General features: G+C 40.5%; 1 protein-coding gene across 2 annotated transcripts in view; it reads left to right on the forward strand.

Annotated features, from left to right (window-relative positions):
* Nucleotides 1-18,567, forward strand: part of banp (BTG3 associated nuclear protein) — a 40,515-nt gene extending 21,948 nt beyond the window's left edge. For both annotated transcript variants that reach the window (XM_062420545.1, XM_062420546.1), the window contains exons 12-13: nucleotides 10,968-11,108; nucleotides 17,366-18,567. In XM_062420545.1, the coding sequence (XP_062276529.1) occupies nucleotides 10,968-11,108; nucleotides 17,366-17,482 (258 nt within the window). In that variant the 3' untranslated portion in view covers nucleotides 17,483-18,567. The remainder of the gene's footprint in view (nucleotides 1-10,967; nucleotides 11,109-17,365) is intronic.
* The last annotated feature ends 3,197 nt before the right edge of the window (nucleotides 18,568-21,764 follow it).

The following is a 21,764-nucleotide window of genomic DNA, read 5'->3' on the forward strand; positions in this document are numbered from 1 at the left end:
ATACTTTATAAGGAATTCGTTAAAGCTTTCAATGTTGCACTTGAAAACTAATCATCACTTTTGTTGTATAACAAATTCAAAATTGGGGCTGAAGGAGTTGCAAGCTACGCACCATCTGGTACCATGTACTTTCAGCTGCTCAGTTCTTCATTTAATGTCTGGTTAATATCTAAGTCTTCCACTTAGCTTATTGGTTCAAAGCACCATTGACTGTGTGCGTGCCTCCTTTTTTTGGGGTTGTTTGTGTTGTTTTATTAGCTGTTTGGCTCCATGTGTGCTTTCAATTGATTGAGGTACTCACCACACATCCTCGCGCTCCCTCTCTGTCTTACACTCATAAATACACATGCATGCTTGAGTCCTCTATTGACCTACTTTCTGAGCCTGACAGCAGCATTCCTCTTTGTCTCTCTCTATAGGATCTTAGAACAGATTTTGGCGGAGTTTGATTACATTTTGCACCAAAAGGCACTTTTCCAACACGTATCAAATCAGTTCACAGATTTCATGTACCCATTTTTGTCCACTTCCATCGGCTCTGTCAGGATCAGCTGTTGTATAGGGTGTATGCCGTGCCATAAACATAACATGCACTAACAAATGTAGTTTGAAGCTGCAGTGTGTAATGTTTGAAGGCTTTTGTTTCTTGCAGACAAACACCACAGAGTCCCAGGATGTGAGAACTAGAAACTGCACAAAGGCTTCTATTCCCTAGGCAGTGTCTGGAAGCCTTGTCCAATAAAAAGCTTTTATTTTCTCTGTCTTTTTTAGTTCATACTTTGATTAGTTCTGTAAAATGATATGAACACCATGCCAAAACAAATACACTGTGACTTTTTCTTGAGACCTCATGTTGCAGGTCGAGCTTTTCACACAAATGTTGTGGTACATAACAGTGGCAGCATTTCTTCCCTTGTATGTTCTCAGATTCTCATGGAGTGGAGGGTGGGCGAATCATAAATGTGATGAAACCCAGAAAGAACATAGACACTCAAAACAAACTAGACCCAAACAAGCATGCTATTAGTGATAAAGCTTATTCAAGGAGATGAATGGCTTTGACAGATATGGTTGCATACTAATGACATCTTATGCCTTTATCGTGATTAGTTGCGTGTATCTTGGACCAGAATTTAAAAACCTCAGACGAAGACATTACAAATCAGACTTAATCCTGTGTGCTTTCTTAAATGTCTAATTTGTCTGTTTACAGAGAGGCTTGCATCAAAAAAGTTATGTTTTTGTAATATGGCGGAATAGTACGGAGGCTATCTTTGTGTAAACTAGCCTACACTATTCATCAGACAAGAGTTCTCTCTCACTGTTTCTTTCTCTTGGGTGTTCTTTTACTCTCCATCTTGCTCTGTCTTCTTTTCATCTGTCTGTGAAGGTGTTGTTACACCTTTCTTTTAATGGCCACCTGCCACATGCAGCCACTCAAGGTCATATTAACGTCAGACGTTTACGCTTTCAGGTCATATCTTGGCTGCATTTAGACCCATTACACAAACAAAGAAAAGTTGTCACACTCACAGGCTACGATTTTTAACAGCTTCACACAGGCGTTTTTCCACTCTGTGACTCCATCATAGTCTTCATTTATGTGCATGTTTTCCATGGTTGTCTACTCTGCACCTAGCTCATTTGGGTTTATGTCAGCAGTATTTGTCAGAAATTGGAGGTGTCATGTCAGTTATATTTTCAGTAAAAGTTAAGTGAGAGGATTTGGTGCCTCGTTAAAGCATGCTCCATTATTACTGGCAAAATAAATATAGATGTCTTTGTAGTCTGGGAGACAGGTACTGTTACATTTTTGACAGGACTGCAAACTGACTGTTCAGTCTGCCCTCTGTCCACCTATTATGCCCTATACTGCCACTGGAGACTTTCTGCTATGAGCAGTGCAGTCTGCTACACATATCTCACTACTCACACTGTTTGTGTGTTTGTCTAACTGCTCACGTACACTTTCAATGTGTAGTGTGGCAGCAGATGTTTGTGTATCCGGTTCCACGTCTGTCGATGCCAATGTAGCCCTGACTGTGCCAGCTGAAAGTCTTAGAAAAACTGGATCTCTGCCGGACTATAAAAACCCTCTCATGGAAAAGAGGCGGAAGAGAAGGCAGACCCAGAAACCATAAAATAACTAGTCTTTTACTACACTCCCTGTCTGTCATAGCCTCTTATCTAGTGCCCTTCTCTCTCTAATGTGATCTTACCCTGCGCTGATGCAGACCAAATGGAGGATTGAAAGATAAAAGGAATGGCTGATGAGAAGGAAGGAAGGGAGGGAGAAAAAAGATGGTGAGAGGAAAGCCAAAAAGGGAGACTGTCTGGAGGAGATGTTTTGTGCCATTCATGATTGAAAACTGAAACCAGTTGAGCTGTGAATCGGGAAAAAACCCACTCTGTTAAACAAATGCATTGTTGTTCCATGTGCCACATAAAAACACAGAAAGGGGTGGTGCCCTCTGGTAGCTCAAATGACTCAGACAAACACAACGTGCCCACAGTGGCCTCAGATGCCCCCTTTCTCTCTTACCCATCTTTACTGCCTCTCTTTTATGTAAATCTCTGACAGCAGAAAATAAAAATAATATTTGCAGCAATACAAACAGAATAGCAACACTGTTGAGTAAGCTCACAAAGTTTATAGAGGACTCTTCTTGTCAGATAGGCCAAAACCCCTGCAGTGTCAGTCTGAAAAAAACAGCACATCTCAAGAGAGAGCTTAAAAGCTTGACCAAATTTACTGATCTTGTCATCTGTCTGCATTATTTATCGATGATGGACCTGAATGCCGCCCATCAGGGGTTTTTGACGTGATTGTCAAGAGTCTGGACACAGTCCCCCCCACTTCATTTCCTCCCCCTTGTTGAACCACTGCCATTGCTTCCTGTCAACACATGTTGCGGTGCATCTGTTGGATCCTCCCAAGCGGCATTGTTCATGGTCAGTGTGGGAACTGGGTCACAGATAGAAGAGAGAGAGAGTCCGGCTCGGCACTGGTCCCTTCAGCGATGCTGCCAAGACCTGTAAACACAGTACTGGTCCATAACCAGGAAAAATTGAGGTAGTATATATTGTGTTCGAGTGATGGTGCTGAAAAGGAAGAAGATAACGGAAGAAGAAAAACGGAAAAATGAAGGAAGTCTATAGAAGAGAGACTAAAGTGAGGTCATGAAGGAGAGATGATGAGGAAATGGATGATTAAGTGCGTTTTGAACTCAGTTCCTCTGAACTCATTTTGCACTGGAAGTGTTGATGTTTCTACAGTTGTGTGTGCGCTTGTGTGACAACTACCAGAGACATCAGCTCTTTTGATGCCTGTTGCCTGTTAGCTTCGGTACAGATCTGGCTCTTTAGGACAGTACTTTATGATTCGTCATTGCTACATGCAAAGCAGATGCTTGAACAATCTGTAGGGTTAACCTCATAGAATCAGGGTGTGATTTGTCCTGGAATCAAACTGCTGGCTCGTGGCTTGAGTTTCGCTTTTTTTCTCTCTGCTCAAGAATGTTGTTTCTAGTGTGTAAGGGGATGTTGAGATTCTTGTGATTCACAGCACAAGGGGAGGGTAAAAATGAGATAAAAAGATAAAGCAAGATGTTTTATGACCAATGTTTAGTGTAAGTGGGATGTGCGTAAGCAGTGAAGGATTTAGAGGCCTACTTTTGGATACTGTTTCAAAGGAGCAGCGGTCTGCTTTGTGTTCTTGTGGCATTGTGGCCTGGAGATAAAGGGCTACAGATCAGTCGAATCCAAAGTTCTGAATGTATGTGTGGGTGTTTGTAAGGCAGAGGAGGGTACCCCCAGTCATGTTTGCTTTTGTCTTTTTAGGCAGAGCCCAGGGTAGCGGGCTGTGTGAATAAGAGGGACCAGATGTTTTAGATGCATTTCAGTGTGACTCACGATCAGCACAGGCCTGGCGCGGCCCTGCCTCACCAATCCCAGGCTCACAGCGCTTCATCAGTTTCAACTCCAACAGGATCCTGACAGGGAAAGCATTTCTTACAGCAATAGTCAGCGCGTTTTGGTGGATTCTACATTTATTATAACCAGGTTAAGGCAATACATCTGTCTTTAATCGGGGTGTTTACACACATTTGAGTCATAATCAGAAAAGGGACAACTTAGTTAACAGAACTAGATTACTCATCAGTCTGATTTTGGTCTGATTCTGTTTGTCTGCACTAGGGCTAAATGATTAATTGAAATCGTAATATGGTCTAGTGCAATTTTCAAATTCACAGTAGGTTCAATGTGTGTCAAAATGTTTTTCAATGAAAATGAGAATAATGATGTGGCAATTATCATTTACTCTAATATTGCATTTGCGAAATCAGTCAAAATAATTGCAATTAAATATTGTTTTTCAAAATCTTTCAGCCCTGGTCTGCACACACACAACGTGTGTGTTTGGAAAACAAACAGCATGACAAGCAGTAGTCATGGAGAGCCATAAAACTTGTATTTTTGTGGTAATTGCAGAACAGCTTACATAACTGACACTAACAACTAAAAGTAACTAAAAGGGGTTTTGTAAAACTTACCAATTTAAAATACCAACCAAGCATAATATATTCAGACCACCCATTCTCCTCAATATTAATTTGACTATTAAACATTAAATATAATTATACAAGAGAAGGGAAAAGAAATGTTGAAATGACTGTTTACCAAAAACGAGAGTGTCGGTGCAATGGTTTGTTTTGTTTTCCTTTTTGCTGCTGCTGGCAAGTGTACAGACTACAGTAAATGTGACTGTATCTGACAGATGTGATGCCTCATTGAGTTCAAGACTCCAGTGTCTTACACAGTGATGTAAGAGGGCAGATGTCTTTCACGGCAGATCTGAGAATTGAAGTAGAAATGTAGAAATTTTGGCTGCTGCGTGTCAAATGAGCTGCGTGAGTTCAGGACAAATTGTGTTTTGAGGTTCATGTTTACTGCTTGAAAAGGTCAGTCTCAGGTCATTTGTACTTGTTTATTCTTGTTTTCAGTGCATTTTTATTTGTCCTTTACTCAAAAGGGAAATACAATTAACTGAAAACAGAATAAGATGCATCACTCCAGCTGTGTCAGTAAAATGACATTTGGTTTAAGAAATGTCTTGGCCTACATTGATGTGCATTTGAAGATAACTGACTTAATAGTAGATATAATGACTTGTGATGGGTATTTTTCACAGTGTGATATTCTGTTAGTTGAGTTTTACAATCTGTATGCCATCTCCTTTGGCTCCATTGAATTAAATAGGATAATTGGAAACGTTATAAAAGTCATCATCTTAAATCAAGAAATTTAAAGACATTGTAAAAGTGCCTCCGTCAGTTAGGCTTGCCAAGTTTGGATTTGCACTAGAGAACAGAGACCTTCAGTGGAATTTTCTTCCTTTTCGTTTTAGGGTCCCGACTCTTAATTACCGCTGTTATTTTGGTCATCGGTCCCCTTTTGGTTTGCCGGTGGTGGATCGGAATTCAAGTCAAGCTGGTTTTGTCATAAAACCTCTCTGAGCCCTGTCTGAATCAGACTCCCAGTCTGCTAGTGGGAGTTGTGGAGCAAAGGATGCAGGGGAGGGTTTGATTGGATGCAGGTGTTGAACTCGGATGTCGAAACATTGCCAGGGTGTGGGTGGGAGATGGGAAGCAGTAGACCAGTTTACCAGGTCAGGGATTTTGCAACACATTAAGATTTCATGACAAGTATGTATTTCAAAGAATAATATATAGACAGGAGATGGATATATCAGTAATGCATTATAATATTACATGCCAAAAGTCTTAACATCACACCTGCAAGTAAGGATATATTTTGGCTTCAAATTCTACTCTGACATTTATTATATTTATATCACAAGTCCACGGTTGTTTATTGTATCATTTTATGAGCTGAGGTCCAGCTGAAATCAGAATATTCTTCAGATTCAAAGGTGAAATAAATGGCATGTGTAACTAAGACCGTTAATGGTTTTGGCGAGACATATTTAGGCCAGTGTGCTCATTTTCCCAGTCTACACTAAACAAGCACTCAGAATACCACTATGTCTTTGGGCATCTTTACAGCGCAATCACAGCCAGGCTTTAGTCTGTCCACACCACACACCCCCTCCTCTCTTGCCCCACCCACTCAGAGCTAGTGTTACTGCTTGGACATCTGTCCAGGGTTGGCAGTTGCAGATGTTGTTGACGGCTGTGAAGCTGAGAGGAAGTTCCAGCCACTCCAAAGTCCAAATGTTTCTTTTTTCATTTCCCTGTTTTGCTTTTGGGTTTTTCAGATCTGAAAGAAGAGGAGGTTTTCCTTTGGGAATGATCGGAACCAGATTTGTGTGGCACTCTTGTCTTTTTTTAGTTTATTAGTTTATTTAATAGGGGCCATGCACAACACAACTGTTGAGTCAGAGTTAGCTATATAGGTAATTTACATCTGCGGTCCAGTTCTTAGAGCACAGAAAAACGTTGTGTGTGTGTGTGTATATTTCCATTTCCTCTTGTGTTTTTGGGATTCCAACACACGTGCACACTAAGCAGGTGACTCATAGCCTCATCTGATTCACAGCTGACATTTACTGAGACCTCCTGTGAGCCTGGGAATCAATGCCAGTCTGCAAATTTTCTGATTGTTGCATGATTTTGACACTGTTATTGGGGATTGAATAAAGACTAGAATTCAGGGCTATTTTTCTATCTCTGAACAGCCCATATTTTGTTTAATCCCTCATTATTTCTTTAACTAGTTTCATATGAAGTAAAAAGACACAAACTGCATTTTAAATCAGGCAAGTTGAGATGATGGCTGGGTAAAAATGTCATGTTTATCCTGTTAGTTATTGTCTTTCATTCTTGGAATCATGACTGTTTTTTGGATTAAGCTGGTGTTGTTCATTTATGCGTCTTTTCTCTCCAATTGCTGTATTTCTTTGTGGTCCTGAATACATTAATGAAAACATTACAGCATCAGTGAAAGATTTATTTTTTTCTGTCCCATTTTTCTCAAGGCCATAACAGCTAGCAAAGCCTGCAGAAAATTTAAGATGCTGTTGATTGCTCAGTACTCTTGTTCTCCAGTGCTGTGGTAACATATCCTTTTTAATCCTGCTTGTCTGCTCTGCTCTTTGGCCCTCCAGCATGAGGGTGGCCTGCCAACCAGCTCTGATTATTTAAGAGTCCCAGTCGCTAAAACATTTAGGTCAACAGGAACTAATGCACTAAAGATCTGCTGATGGCCCCTGTTTATGACAAATTGAGCCCACAATGTCAAATTCATTTTACTAGACTACATTTTAAGTGAGTCATCTCAGATCTTAGTTGAAAACTGATGCAGTAAAGCAGTAAAGAGTGCAAAGTTTTCCCAGTGTGAGAATATTTGTCTGCTCCAAGAAAGTTCCATCAAGTATTTCTTACCCTTCTATACAATGTTTCATGATTGTTGGAGGTAGATTCAACATAATCTACAGGCAGAATACTTTTCTACCTCATATAACCCTTCCTTGATACAATTTTGTAATTATTTTTGTTTTTGCATCATTGCCAACAAGCTTAATGATAATGATTATAATTATATCCTATTAGCCAAATGAGACGTAATTAGTACTCAGGTAATTGCTTAATAGCACTCTGTAGTGTTTTACTGTATATGAACTTCCAACCTTGAGGTAATCATAGACAACAAATTAATAATGTATGCTACAAGGAAATAAATAGTATGCTACAAGACTGAAATACATTCTCCGGTAACATTTTCTGAACAGCTTCTTTGAAGTGGATGTACATTTCTTGAGTGCTTGATTGTTTTTCGAGCTATTCATACTTTGAAGCCAAGTGTGACAGTATTGCACCCAAACAGCAGAGACGAGTTGCTCTGACAAAGTGAGCCGTGGGACAGGATGTGGACCAGATCAGTTCCTGTGTAACCACTGCAGGGATCTCACACACCGTTCCAAATCTGTAAATGCTTTTGTGAGCCTCTGTGTGCTGCTCCACAGCTGAGAATGCAAACGGCTCTCAAATGGAGGTTGAGAATCTAATTGAGTGAGACAAGTGTTTACCATCTCAAGTGACAACCATAGCATCCCTTGAACCCGTTAACTGTACATTTAGATACAGAAGTTGGACAGTGGAGATACATCATTATGTTTACATACATACACACTATACTATTCATACTATTGCAGTCACATGAGCATTATGCAGAAGAGGAGAGAACAGTGGGTTGAAGTGTGGGGATACAGAAGCAAACCTATCCCCCAAGAGACTGATAAGAAGATCTATACCACTCTCATTTCTATATGTTAAATATGGAGTTGGAACCAGGAAATGTTTGCTTAGCTTGGTTTAGTTAAACACAGAGACTGGAAGCAGCTAGCCTGGCTCTTTCCAAAGGTTACATGTTAATTAGTGAGATATAAAGAGTTGTAATTGATTAAACTTCCGGGTTCTGTCCCAGACACAAAAAACCTTGTTCTAACCCGCAATCATATTTTTAACTATGCTAACAACTGAAATGACAGCCTTGGAACAGAGCCCTTCTCAACAGTGTGTTGTGTGGCTCGCTTCATATGTTTAGATAAGAGCAGTAGCTTATTGAAAAATGATTTAACATTGTTGTTGGTTCAACATCTAATTTTAGTAGCTAAACACCCCTTCCCATAAGCCCTAGACGTTCAAGGGCTAAATGCAAGGGGTCGACAAAGGAGGTGCATTAAAGAGTGAGTTGAGTTGAGTCGCAGCCAGCTAGACATGTCTGTGGTAACAGCAGGACAGAGAGGAGCGAACCCTATACAGGTTTGAAAGTTGAAAAGATGACTTCAGAAGAAGCTGTTGTGGAGTTTAATGGATAAGGATGGAACCAGGTTACGATGAGGGACTGATGAAAGAAACGCTGAATGAGAGATTACATTGAGTCATGGAAGCTAGTGGAACAGAGGCTAGTCCGGTGACGCCTTGACTTTGACTCTCCAGAGAGATACTGGTAGGCAGTCAAGTTATACCTTTGGACAGAATTAGCTGTGTCCCCCAGCTTCTAGTCTTAATGCTAAGCTAAGCTAAGATAAGATCTCCAACTTCATATTTAGTGTACAAACATGAGAATTGTATCAATGTTGTCATCTATCTCAGTAAGAAAGCAAAAAGCACACCCAAAATGTCAGACTATTCCTTTAACTCTACGAATGCTGTTTACGCCAACCCCCCCGATCAATTCTCCAACTGATCAAAAATGTTTTATGGGTTATGAAACACTGACTCACTTCGACCAACTCTAACAGCCTATATTAAGAGTTTTAACTCACCCAGCCTTGATCTGTGTTTGTTTGAAGCCTCTTGATTGTCTGATGGGATGAGTCACTAATAGCTTCCATCGGGCTGACTGGGTCTGGTGCATTCTGGTGATGAAGCGACAGATTTTGTGGTGAAACTGGCAAAGGCTTTCAGATGACAAGGCGAGTTGTTGGGCACCGGGGAGGTTAACTGAATCCGTGGAGTCCATCACTAACTCAGAACATCAAAGCAAAGGTTGGACTGGGGGTTGGGAGGCAGTGTGGGACTCTGGAATTGGAAAGGGTTAGGGGGCAACAAACATCATCTGTAATTGAGGTTTGTGAGGTTTGGGTTTTTCTGCAGGCTTGCATATTCTCCCTTAACATTTTAATGTCTGTTTAGCATGTCCCAGCCAGTCCCAGCACCAACTGCAGCTGGAAGGAGACTGAGACAGAGACCTCACATAACATCACAGAGAGAGCACAAAGACTACATACATATGAAATATTTAAAAGGCCTTTAAACTGGGAAAGAAAATAATTCGAGACCAAGCTGTCATTTCATGGAGGAATGCCTTTTCTTTCAAACCAGTAGCCACACCCCCCACTCCCCTTCCACCACCCCCACTGAGAAACCTAGAGTTGGAAAGCCATTGGCCACACTGGAGGGATACTAGTGTGGTCTCTAACCTCTCTGTGATAAAAAAAACAAGCATGCTCGAGCACAAAGCTGAGTGAATGTTTCCCTCATTTGTCTTCTTAGTGTTTGTGTTGACAGGATGATTGTATCTTAATTTGTGTGCCTGCTGTCACTTGGGAGTTATGCTATCCAAATTAACAGCAGTGTTCTGCTAATCCCAGACCATCTGTGTGTGTGTGTGGTGTGTCTGCCGGTGTGCGTGAGCGCGCGTGTGACCTTTTACTACCAATGCTCTGTGTGTTTGTGGTTACAGTCTATCTACAGAAATAGCTTCAACAAACTATAGGAATACCCAACAACACTCCAGCTGCACTGTGCTATTCTGTAATTACTGCACTGAAACCACAGAGCTCGACTGTCGCCTGGCTGACTTCCATTGCGGTGGGAGATTAGGATCCCCCTGTGATGTCTCCTTCTTCATGCTCTGCACGTGACTTTATTTCTTTGTCTAAATATGACTTTAATGGAATGAACCCCCCCCAAAATAAAAATAAAAACTAAGCCCAGGAAGACAAAAGTTGTAAAATGTAATTGAATTGAATGGACCATAAAGTTCTTCTCCAACTCGATGTACAAACAGGGGGTGGAATAAGACAGAGTGGCTGAATTGTTTATTTACGTCACTCAGACACCACCACATGGCTCTTTCTTTGCCACAAACGTACATGGTGTGTTTGTGTTACACCATGCTTGTTCACACTGATGGCTGTAATCAATAAGAGAACATAAACACATCCAATAGGACATAAATGAGGCTTTGGCTGTTTGTTTTTATTTGGTTCTTATTTCCACTGGTGTGGACTATAGATCATCACAGTGGTGGCCAGATTGTTGCTGGTAAAACTCAGCTTGGATAAAGCTGATGAGTGGGAGTGTAATCAGATCTGTTACACTTTTACAATACATGGAAATGTAAGCAGATTGGTTGACTGATGATAATGTTGAGAATGGACTGAAGGTGTTCATGGGTGATGGTTGACAATACTTCTCTGTACTCTTCCTCCTTCCTAGGTGCTGCGTGGAGCTCAGCTGATAGCGGTGGCATCAGCTGATGGGGGTGCTACAGCAGTAGAGGGCTCCCCTCTCCCCCCGGACATCCAAGTGCAGTATGTCCAACTAGCCCCTGTTGCAGATCACACAGCTGCTGTACAGGTATGAAACACACCCCAAACACAAACTCTTCCAGGCTTTTGTACACGTGTACACAAACTCAGATTTTTTGTAGCTGTGTAGCATTCCAAGTGCTGGAGTGTACAACTATTGTCTGTTTGAAGTAAAACAGAACCCAGCACTAACCTAAATCAATCATAACTCACATGTGTTTTTTTTGTGTTTAAAAAAAAAAAACCCAAACCATAATAAATAACTGAGTTCCCCTCCTCACACTGATGTATATAAATCAGTAATTAGTCCCTTAGTGATGCCATTAATCTCTACTGTGTTCAGCCAGCAATTGCAAGGTGTTAAAATAGCAGTTATAATCTGAAAGGTACAGTTAGTACTTTAGCTTCTTCAGAAAACTCTCATTGTTGTATACACGATTAAATTTGTATTTAATTTTGTGTAAAAATGTGTTAAATCAGAGTGAAACAGTTGGAAGAGCAGTTTGTGATGGAAGTATCTTTTCCATCTGAAAGTTGACTTCTAACTTTACTTTAAGTCTCCTAGGTCTTAAATAATTCTCCTTCGTTCCTGGAAAAACACTTTTTTGTTAGTTCAGTGTTTTCAAATTGTACTAAATATACAATACCCAGATACAGTGCCAGCCAGCGCCTCAAAAGTGCATTTGTAGTATATTGAAAATGTGTCACTGTAGACAAGAAAGTAACTGAAATCTAAGGCAAGTTAGCTTTTTTTATTGTTTTAAACGCAGCTCAGTCATTGTAGTCATCACCTAAAATGTACACAATCTTGTACCTTTTGATTTAAATTTATTTTTTCTAAATGAGCCATATTTTTTCAGTTGCCAATTGTTTGTACTGGTGACTCAACCAGGAGAATATCATGTTCATGCTAGACAGCGAGTCACCTCACATTGCCTAATCGCCCATTCTCAACACTATACCGCCATCCAATTGGAGAAATGGTTCTGTTGAATTGGAGCAGTTGTTCTGGTAAACAATTAAAATATACGCTTCAGTCATCCAGGTTCATACATCATAGGTAATGACATAGAATTGCTGATAAAATGAAAAACAAACACACATCATTATTTAAAGGAGAGGTCAAACCAGATCTGTATCAGTAAAAAAGAACAACCCTGATTGTTCTCAACTTTTCTGCCCTTCATTATATTCAGCATTTGCCAATTTTAGGAGTGCTGTATGTTTCTGTTTTTATACTGTGAAGTTCTTGTTTTGAGAAATTAGATGCTGACTAGCAACCAAACTTTCTGCTTGTTGGGGCTGACACCTGCCTTCTTTTGTATAATGGTTTGATATACCTCATAATGAGGATGACTGCATCCTGTAATATTTCATTCATAATTACTGTAATGTTGAAATAGAAATATGAGTAATTTCTGTAATTTAAACTAAACTACTTGCAGGTACAATGGGTCTCCTTTTTCCTTGTTGTCGTAATTCAGCTTGAATAAAATGCATTTTTCTCTCAGTCATTATGACGGGTGTTTGGACAAACAGTAATTTAAGATAGTAAAATGTGAAGAAAGAGTGTTACAAGGGGAAAAGTGGTAATTAGTAGAATTAGTAGAGTAAAATCCCTTGATGATTGAGCTTGTTGAGCAACAGCCACATATGGAATCAGGATTGTGCACAGGCACACGGCACAGTGGCCTTTGAAGTGGTCATTGTAATCTGCTAGGGATATAAAAGAACATCGCTTTTCCATTGTTCTGTATGCGTTTATTCCCCCCCCCCCCCAAGTCATGTGTGCCTCCAGGCCTGATGCGAGTAAAGTCCTTGTTGTGTTATTATTGTATAAACAGAGAGAATTTCAAATGATTTATGGCTGTGCGGAATACACGTCCTGTCCTGATAGAAATCTCCTTGCAGGCTTTGTAGTGTAATTGATCATATTTGGGTCCCTGCAAGACATGCAGAGAACAAATGTGCTGACCAGCCACACATCAGGTTTTTAGGGTTTCCTAGTCAAGACATAAAGACTTTATCTTGCTGTCTGTTTATTTATTTTGTTGTCTAGGCAATTGATTCCTTTCCCCTAGCAGCGTGGAGATAGTTAAGGCATCCTATATTGATTATTTTTTTGGAGTGTGGATCAGATACAAACTGATAAACCCTGAAGCACAATTTATTTGTGTATTTATGATCATACACAATGATTGACACTCCACACACTGTATTCCAAGATCTGTGCTCCATGTTGCATGGTACATCAAGCAATCAAAATGTTTATTTACTCAACTGATTTCTTTTGAATGGATTTTTAGGTTTTAAAGAGCTCATTTTTCCTAACATTTGATTGTACACAGATCATGACAGAAATGAAACAAAAAGGTCGAATCAGTCATCAACTTGCTGCTCAGTGGAGCTTGGGTTCAGGAAGGGTGGTATGGACATGATGAAGGACAGAATGAAACCATTTTTTAACAATGTTGTGTTTTTTGATGAAACTATAGCCCCTCTTACACAGTATGTTCAAGGCCTGCCTAGCTGTTCTGTATAAGAGGTACAATTACTGAATTGGGGGGGCAATGTTGTTCTGCCATTAAGTTGGCATTGGAGGTAGTCACTTATGGGATCAATGTCTGTGTAAAGGGACAGCTGGCATGGCGGGACTGCATACCCTAGATGCCGACACTGTTGTGTTACACATCATGCCGGATCACACACAGAAGCGGCATCATGCCGGTTTTGTTTGGGTCAGTGTGAAAAAGCAAAGCCAGGTCTGAAAGGTTTTTAAATTTTCAATATTGCAGGATATCTGTATAAAAGGGGTTTATATTATTCATGCAGAAGCAGTTTTTATTAAAGGGATAGTTCGGGTTTTTTGACATGAAGTTGTATGACATCCTCACCATCAGCGTTGTGCATCAGCAGTGGATTTTTCCCCAGTGCGTCCTGGGAGCAGAGTTGTGGCCTGCTTTTGGTGTTGAAGAAAGTAGTTCCGGCTAGTTTCTGGGGTCACAAAGATAAAGCGTTTTGCTTCAAAAAACCATATGCGTTGAAAAGAGTAATACATTTGCATCACAAAATCGTTGTCCATAAAAAAGACAGACCCCACAATCACCTGGCACTATTTTTCCTCCCTTCGTATCACTGCGCACTGCCGCCTGTTGACAGCTGCGCACCTTTCCATCAGCGGTTTATCTAGTTTTGTCGAGATTAAAGTCGGCATGATATTTCAACTTTATTCTCGACATTGTGTTATTAGGGGTGTCATGATCTTGATTGTAAATCGAATATTGATCGAAATGACCTCACGATCTCGACCTTCGAAATCAACAGAGGAATCGAGGATGTAGCCACGCCCCCGAAGTCACGTCCCGCAGGCGAGTCAAGAGGGAAAAAAACACGTGTTGAAATGTGGAGAGTCAACATTACCTCCTCTAACCTGAACCTGGTAAAAACACACCATGGCAAAGCGTCCTTATAGCTCTGTGTTACCGCTTATTAGACCGCACAGCCCCCACCGGACTGACAACTAGTTCGAGTTTGGTTGATGTGTCTCCTCTATCAGCGGTTAGAGGAGACACTAACCGCTGATAGAGGTTAGTGTCTCTATCAACAGTTAGTGTCATTTCAGGGAGGCCGAATGGACCTCCCTGAAATTACTCTCTGCAGGTTGGGATGTCTGCACTAAAGCAATAACTAGCGCTGCAGGAGTATTTGTAGCACCAGAGATGCTACTGTTAGGATACAGTTAGGACGCTGTTAGGATAGTTAACACATTTAATTGTTCAGGGATGGTTATGGACATTAGGCTGTTTTAATTTTGTTTTTGTTTTATTGTGAACTTGAATATCATCTAATATGAAGAGTTTACACTGCAGTTACAAAAGGGTAACTAGATGATTCTTTTGTTTACAGTAAGTTTTCAATTGACTACTGAAACAAGTTATTGTTACATTATATTGCTAATAAATTATTTAATTTTGACAGTAAGGCCTTAGTGTGGTACATTGCAAACAACTGATGAAGATTATATCACTCATGATTAGTCTAAAAATGGCATAGGCATTTGTGCTAAAAGGATAAAAAAAAGGGATTGAGAATCGTGAATGAATCGTGACCTTAAAATCGAAATAAAATCAAATTGAGGATTTGGAGAATCGTGATCCTCTATGTGTTATTATTATCACAGTTTGATTTTGATGTCCTAGAGTTTAAAAATGACCTCCTTGCAGTTAAAAGTTCAGAGGAAGGTTAACACTGTTCTTCTCCCCCACTATTTCTGAAACGTGTTTCAGAATTGAGAGAATTGCTCTCATCCGTTTCCAGACATATGGTAGCATTTACACATGTTCTTGAAAAATTACTTGTGTATTTATTTATCTCTGCATTTTTCCTCTCTCTTTATATAATAGTTTCCATTACACAAACTAGATGTAGTACCGTAGTACTGTATTGAGCAATGCACAGAAATCTTTGCATAGAAAGGCTAATTTCTTCAAATTGGTGATAATCTGTGGCACTATGTGATTTTAGATGTTTAGGTCCTACTCAGGTCTATGACTGAAACAACAAAACACCAACAACCCTTAAAGTAATATCAGACCTGCCAACATGTACGCATTTTGCGTAGTGGTCACGCATTTTGACCTCCTAGTACGCTTGTACGATTCCATTTTCTAAAGTACGCATATTGTTTGATCTCGCATTTCGCCAGTTTCAGTCAAGTTGTCACCAGATGATCTGCGCGTAAGCGGAGTGCTTTCGGCCAATGAGAACGCTTAATTTTCACCCAACCACCCCGCCCCGCCTAGCTTCGCTCTTCAGTTCAGTTCGGTGCTGCAAGCAAGCCAGTCAGATAGCTGGTCCCCTTTCGCCCGTTCACCTGATAACATTGAAAAGGTAAAATAAAGACGTTGAGTTAGCCCAATATTAACCACTCATCAAGGTTAATCTATTCGATGTGTGTTGCAATGGTAACTGTCACGTTTCCCTGTATTCTTCGGATTTCCGAAAGTATAATAATAATATACATGATGTGATACTCGACATTATTATCACAACAAACACACAGAGCAGGCATGGGCAGCCCATGAGTCAATTTCCAAATATCAATAAATTGTTACAATGATATTGGAAGCAAGCAGACCATTACTGCATCTAAATTACTGGGTTAAATTATCACAGCTCTCCACCACTGTGTGTGTGTCTGCTGCACGGAGGAGTCAGCTGCGCCCGAGACGGGGGAGAGGAGCAGCTAACGTTAGCCTCTGCTGCTATTTGCGGTCATCGCGGTGCTCTTCTCTGAGAGTCTGTTCACAGCAGACTATTCTGCCTCGCTGTTCTGTATAAAAGGTCCGGACACTGAATGGAGGACAGAGTTGCTCCGTCAGTAAGCAGCACACCTCTACTCAACCCTGCAGCTCAGCCTTTAACACCTGTGTGCTGTTTAAAAGTACTCGGCAGCGACATTTTGCTGGTTTTGGTTGGTTGTACTCTTTTTGGTTACAACCAAAAGGGTTGAAATTCTTTCAAGGTTTGCAGGTCTGTAATATCAGGACAGTCTCTACAATTCAACACAATGGACCCATTATCAGTTTCCCCAAATGGAGAACAAGGCTGCTGCTATGACAGTTCAACATGGACAGACTTTAAAACACTCAATGAAAAACATGGATCCGTATGAGTTTTACTTGGCCTCTGTATCACCAGTGGTAACAGTGTGTCAGCCTCATGTGTTGTTGCATTGTGTTTGCTGCTGTGGTGCAGCTGTGCTCCAGTCAATGCTGTTGTCTAGTGACAGCATGCTGGGCTGGAGGAAGGATTAAATGCTGCAGGTGTGTTTGAGGGAACCTTTGGCGTACATCTGGGGAAGGAGTGAGTCACTCTTCATGATCATCATCAAGGACTGAGTCATGAACTTCTCATCTTTTTTAGGGGTTTTTACCCACACAATACCTCGCTCTGTCAGACATCAACCATAGAGACAGTCACAGAGAATTAAAATACAAATAGCTTATCTCCTGTCAAGTCTCTCTATGCCTGTCAGTCTGCTTATTTTCTGATTCCTTTCACCAACTGCCTCCCTCTTTCTTCTCTCTGATATATCTCCTATAATCTCTTGTCATTCCTCTGCTCCTTTCTTTGGTCTATCCACTGTAGACGTCTCCCAACAATGACACAGGGGCAGGGCTTGGTCTCAATTAGTTCATTCACAGGAAAGACTTCACCTCTGTCCCAGCATTTTCAGGATTAGCTCAAGCAGGGTGATACATAATGTATGTATATTTCATGTGTCCCTTTTTTTATGTGTCCAAGGCTGCTGAGCTGGCCCCGGCCATGCAAGCAGACATGGAGGTGAAAGAGGCCATCCAGGGCGCCATCCAGGGAGAAAATGGAGAGGTGGTCCAGATTGTCACCTCTGTGGCTACCTGAGAACAACATCTGGCTCAGCACAGTCCAGAACTCTGCCCTACAGCACGGCCAGACGAGTCACATCAGAGGTCAATAAATGCATACAGACAAGCAATCAAGTCGGAAAGCCTTTTAACAAATACTTATGGGGTCACTGATGAAACACAGGGAAGTGGATATTTTCTTTGTTTCTTTTTTAAAATTTTGGTTTGTTTTCCTCTGCAAACTGCACACTTCATTGTTAACCAGATGTCGCAATGTGGAAATATTCACAGAAAACTTGAAAAGACCATGATACTCCAAAATCAGCTGTGGTTGTTCTGGTGTTTTCATCACCAGAGGGACCTGGCCCACCACAGAATACACAATGGGATTATTGTCTGTCCAGGGAGGATGCTGCTTATGCAGACCGTCACCCTGCCACTTCATCAGCATACACACGTGTTTACATCAACTTTGGAAAATAGCGGAGTTATTTGGAGTTAAGCCACATGGCTGACCTCAAAACCCATGTGAGGGTTTGCAAAATCCCTGAATCCCACCTCTAACAACCAGTGCTGTGCGCCTTTTCTCGTCATCGTTCTTGTCATGGGTGGACTGCAGTGGAAAGTACATTTAGCTAAGGACATCTACTCTTGGTTGTGATTCATTTGGTTTCCTGTCACTCTCCATGAATCAATCCACACTGTGTATCCTGACTGTGAGCACTGCCTTCCTTCACTTTCTTCAGCTTGTTTTCATATTGTTTTAGCCGCACAGCTTTGTTTGTTTGTTTGATTCATCTAATTGTAACATGCTGAACATTTTGGGGAGCTTTAATTTTGGAGGTAGAAAACCATGAAATAGAAAAGTTGGTGCCAGTGGTAGACAATACAAGTTGCTTGTAGAATACCAGTAAAACCTTGAAGTTGTTTATTTCCCCAGTTTTGTCTCTGTGAGTGATGCATTCATGTGAATAAAACATGTTTGTGGTTGCCATAAAAGTGTGTTATTATTTTGGTTTCTTTCTGTATTTTTTCTTTATTTCTGTCATCAGTGGCCATCAAAATGTTTTCCAAGCTTTCATCCACTGGAAGTAGACAATTGAGGAGAGCATGAAATCATAGATTGGTTTTGAGGTTTTTTTCATGTTGAGCTATTTTATTTACTATTTTTGAAGTAAATATGTATCATGTCAACTTCAATAACCATATGATTAGGCTACTGTATTGTCAGCAATCCTGATAAAATGGAAAAAGAGCTTTTACTTAATCTCAACAAGGTTTTTGTCAAGGACTAATTCATTTGTCAGCCTCATCATAACAGTTTCTGAACTGTCATTTCCTCAAATCCACTTTGTGCCCACTGCATTAGTATGTTTTTCTCAGTAAAGACGGAGAGAATGTGTTACTGTGTTGTGTCGGAGTGATGCTCCACTGATGATAGGTATCTTTGCAGTCAGCAAGAAAAAAGAGATAAGTGTGAGTCACTCTTGAGACTGTGTGCTGGTTTGGAGAAGTTTCCCATGCTCAGCATGATGTAATAGTGTATTTTGGAGTGGGGGAAAGAACCAGGTGACAAAGTGAACTTGATAAAACAACATCCACGATCTTGGCTGCTTCCTTTTGTTTCCTTTCAGTCTGTTGCTGTCTATGACCTCGTTACACTGCCTCTTCATCTTGTCTTTTCCCCTCATTGCCTCCTACGTATTCCTCTTCTGCTGTTCAACTTGTGTTTTTCTCATTGTGCTCTTGGAAGCAGTGTGAAAGGCCATTTACTCCCCTTTAATCTTATACATTAAGCTGCTCTAAAGTTTCATGGGATAGACTAGTGGGTCCATCTCTTTCAAACAATCCTGACGTAGCTGAGTTCAGATGTTGGCTTGGACAACATCCCCACTCCCCCCAGCGACCCCTCCATTAAATCTTGGACGGGAACAGATCCTGCTCATAACAGCTTTTTGCTCTCCACTTTTACAACCCTGGGCTCCATCCAGGAGCTGGAGTGGTTACCGTAGCGACAGGCCCTCTCTCAGGCTGCCTCTAAGATAACCTGCTGAAAACCGAAATGAATGATAGATGGAGAGATGAGATTGTTTGGAAGCAGAATGCATGTTTGGGGAGAAGGAGTGGAGTGATGGACAGAGACCAAACGGTATATCATTCCCTTCCTTCTCTCAGCAGCTCTGTGTTATTTTGCAGTGACGGCAGGTCCACTGGCATCTGCTGCAACATGCAAGTACCAACCTCTGTTCACTTGCCTGCAGACTTTTCCCCCAATCAAGATTTTTACAAGGTTGGAGGAGTTATCTCAGGATTTGTTGGACCGAAACTGTCTAAACACAATGTGTTTCCAGGATCATAAATCAGCAATTGTTAATCTTTGAGAAACAAAGCTCCCCACAGCCTGAATTTATCTGTTTCACGCCTACAGATTAAACCAGAGCGGGAGTGTCACAGTTTAAAGGCACATACACAGCACACAAAACAAAACTCTCACTTGTTGAATATCTCAAAAGGTCACGAACAAGGCATGCAAATGCTACCTTTAGAAACATCTTTGTCCTTTGATTGTATTTCCTGTTGCATGAAAACAGATTTCAGCTGGATGTAGAGTACCGTAAAAACTTTGGATGCACTTTCTCATTCAAAGGAGCAAGGAAGGTGTGTCCAAACTTGACTGGTACTGCATGTGTGGCTGTATTCTCAAATTAGACAGCAGCATGTCTTGAATCAGAGGCAGGGGAAGCTTTAGCACCATGGCTGTTGTGAAATGCATCATAAAATGGCACAAATAGATGCTGAGGGTCCACACATTGTTGTACTTTATGTGACCTTTTGGTTGCTAAAAAGATGACAAGCTGTTTTGCTTTGATTTAATGTATTACTCTAAAGTTTTCCTTCCCACAGCACTAGGTTTTTTGTTTTAGGTACATAAATGTCTTTTACAGCAATAGATATACATTTCAGCTAAAGGAGGGTAATAAAGAAGGAACCAGGAGGGAAGAAGAATCCACTGATCTGAAAACTGGTTATCTTTTGATGCCTAGAAATAAATAGGAATGTCCTTCCTACGCTTATTATCCCAACACTAATTTACAGTTTGGTTTATATTTTACCAAAAGATTTATTTCTTTAAAATACTAAAAATTAGGCAACCCGAGACTGATTTTGTTCATTTGACTAAGCGTTGGATGCAGTGCAGGGTAACAAAAATACAAACCAGAACCCAAATAAATAAAGAGTGAGAGAAAATTAAACATGTTAGTTCTCAGGTTGTTATTACCAGTGGTAGAAGAAGTACACAAATCTAAACAGGTGGTGAACTGCATGACAAATGTAAATATACTGCAGTGGAGTAGAAGTATTAAGTATTTCAAAATGACAGTAAAGTAAAAGAACCTCAAAATTGTACTTAAATACTACTTTATGAATGATTAGATGATATTTTCTAAATGTGTCGTACATACAATTGCATGCCCAGCCCACATGGGCCTTCAAGCCACCATAAATTACACATAACAATTAAACAGCCAATCCAGTTTTTGCTCATCTGAACACCAGAATATTTCAGGGCTTTGTTGAGCGATTTCATGAAACAGTCATTTGTACATTACAAAAGAATATGATTCACTTTCCACTTCACCCAAATGTCACAGCTCACTCAGTCTGTTTTCCTCCAGAATATTTATGAATCAACCAACCTCAATGGCCAGAGGAAGAATACCAGCTCTCAACTGTGCAACCAAAGATCTTTGGCCTCTAGATTCATGCAATAACATATAATTCAGGGCCAAAATTTTGTTTGCTATGCACATATTTGTCTTTAATTTTGGCTTTGACAGAACATTTTAGAATATTTTTTCTTCACATTTCAATGAAAGCTTATTTTGATGGGGTTAACATTACATCATAGAGAATTCCTGTACATGTACAGCATATCCACCTCCTCACAAATTGAGTAAAGCTCTTTTACCCATGGATAACTGCAATTTGCTCCACATAAATACTTTCTTATTTATTCTGTCCTCTGTCATTTTGATTAGACGGTTTTTAATAGTTGGGTCATTTTTACATTTTTGTTGTACAGACCATGCCGCCCATGTCTCCCAGAACTGCTGGAATCAGTCCAAATCTATGAACCCTCAGAGAACATTGTATAGCTCTATTTTGTAAGGTGTTTATAGTTATAGATTCCTTTAAGCCCTACAACCCTGCGGCATAGTTCAGTGTGGGGGAAACACATGCATCATAAAGTTGCGTATATATAGATCTGTGGCCAAGATCATTACATACTTTCAGTGCATTAATAACTCATCCTAAAA

Source organism: Scomber scombrus, chromosome 6 (genome assembly GCF_963691925.1).
Source record: "Scomber scombrus chromosome 6, fScoSco1.1, whole genome shotgun sequence".
NCBI lineage: Eukaryota > Metazoa > Chordata > Actinopteri > Scombriformes > Scombridae > Scomber > Scomber scombrus.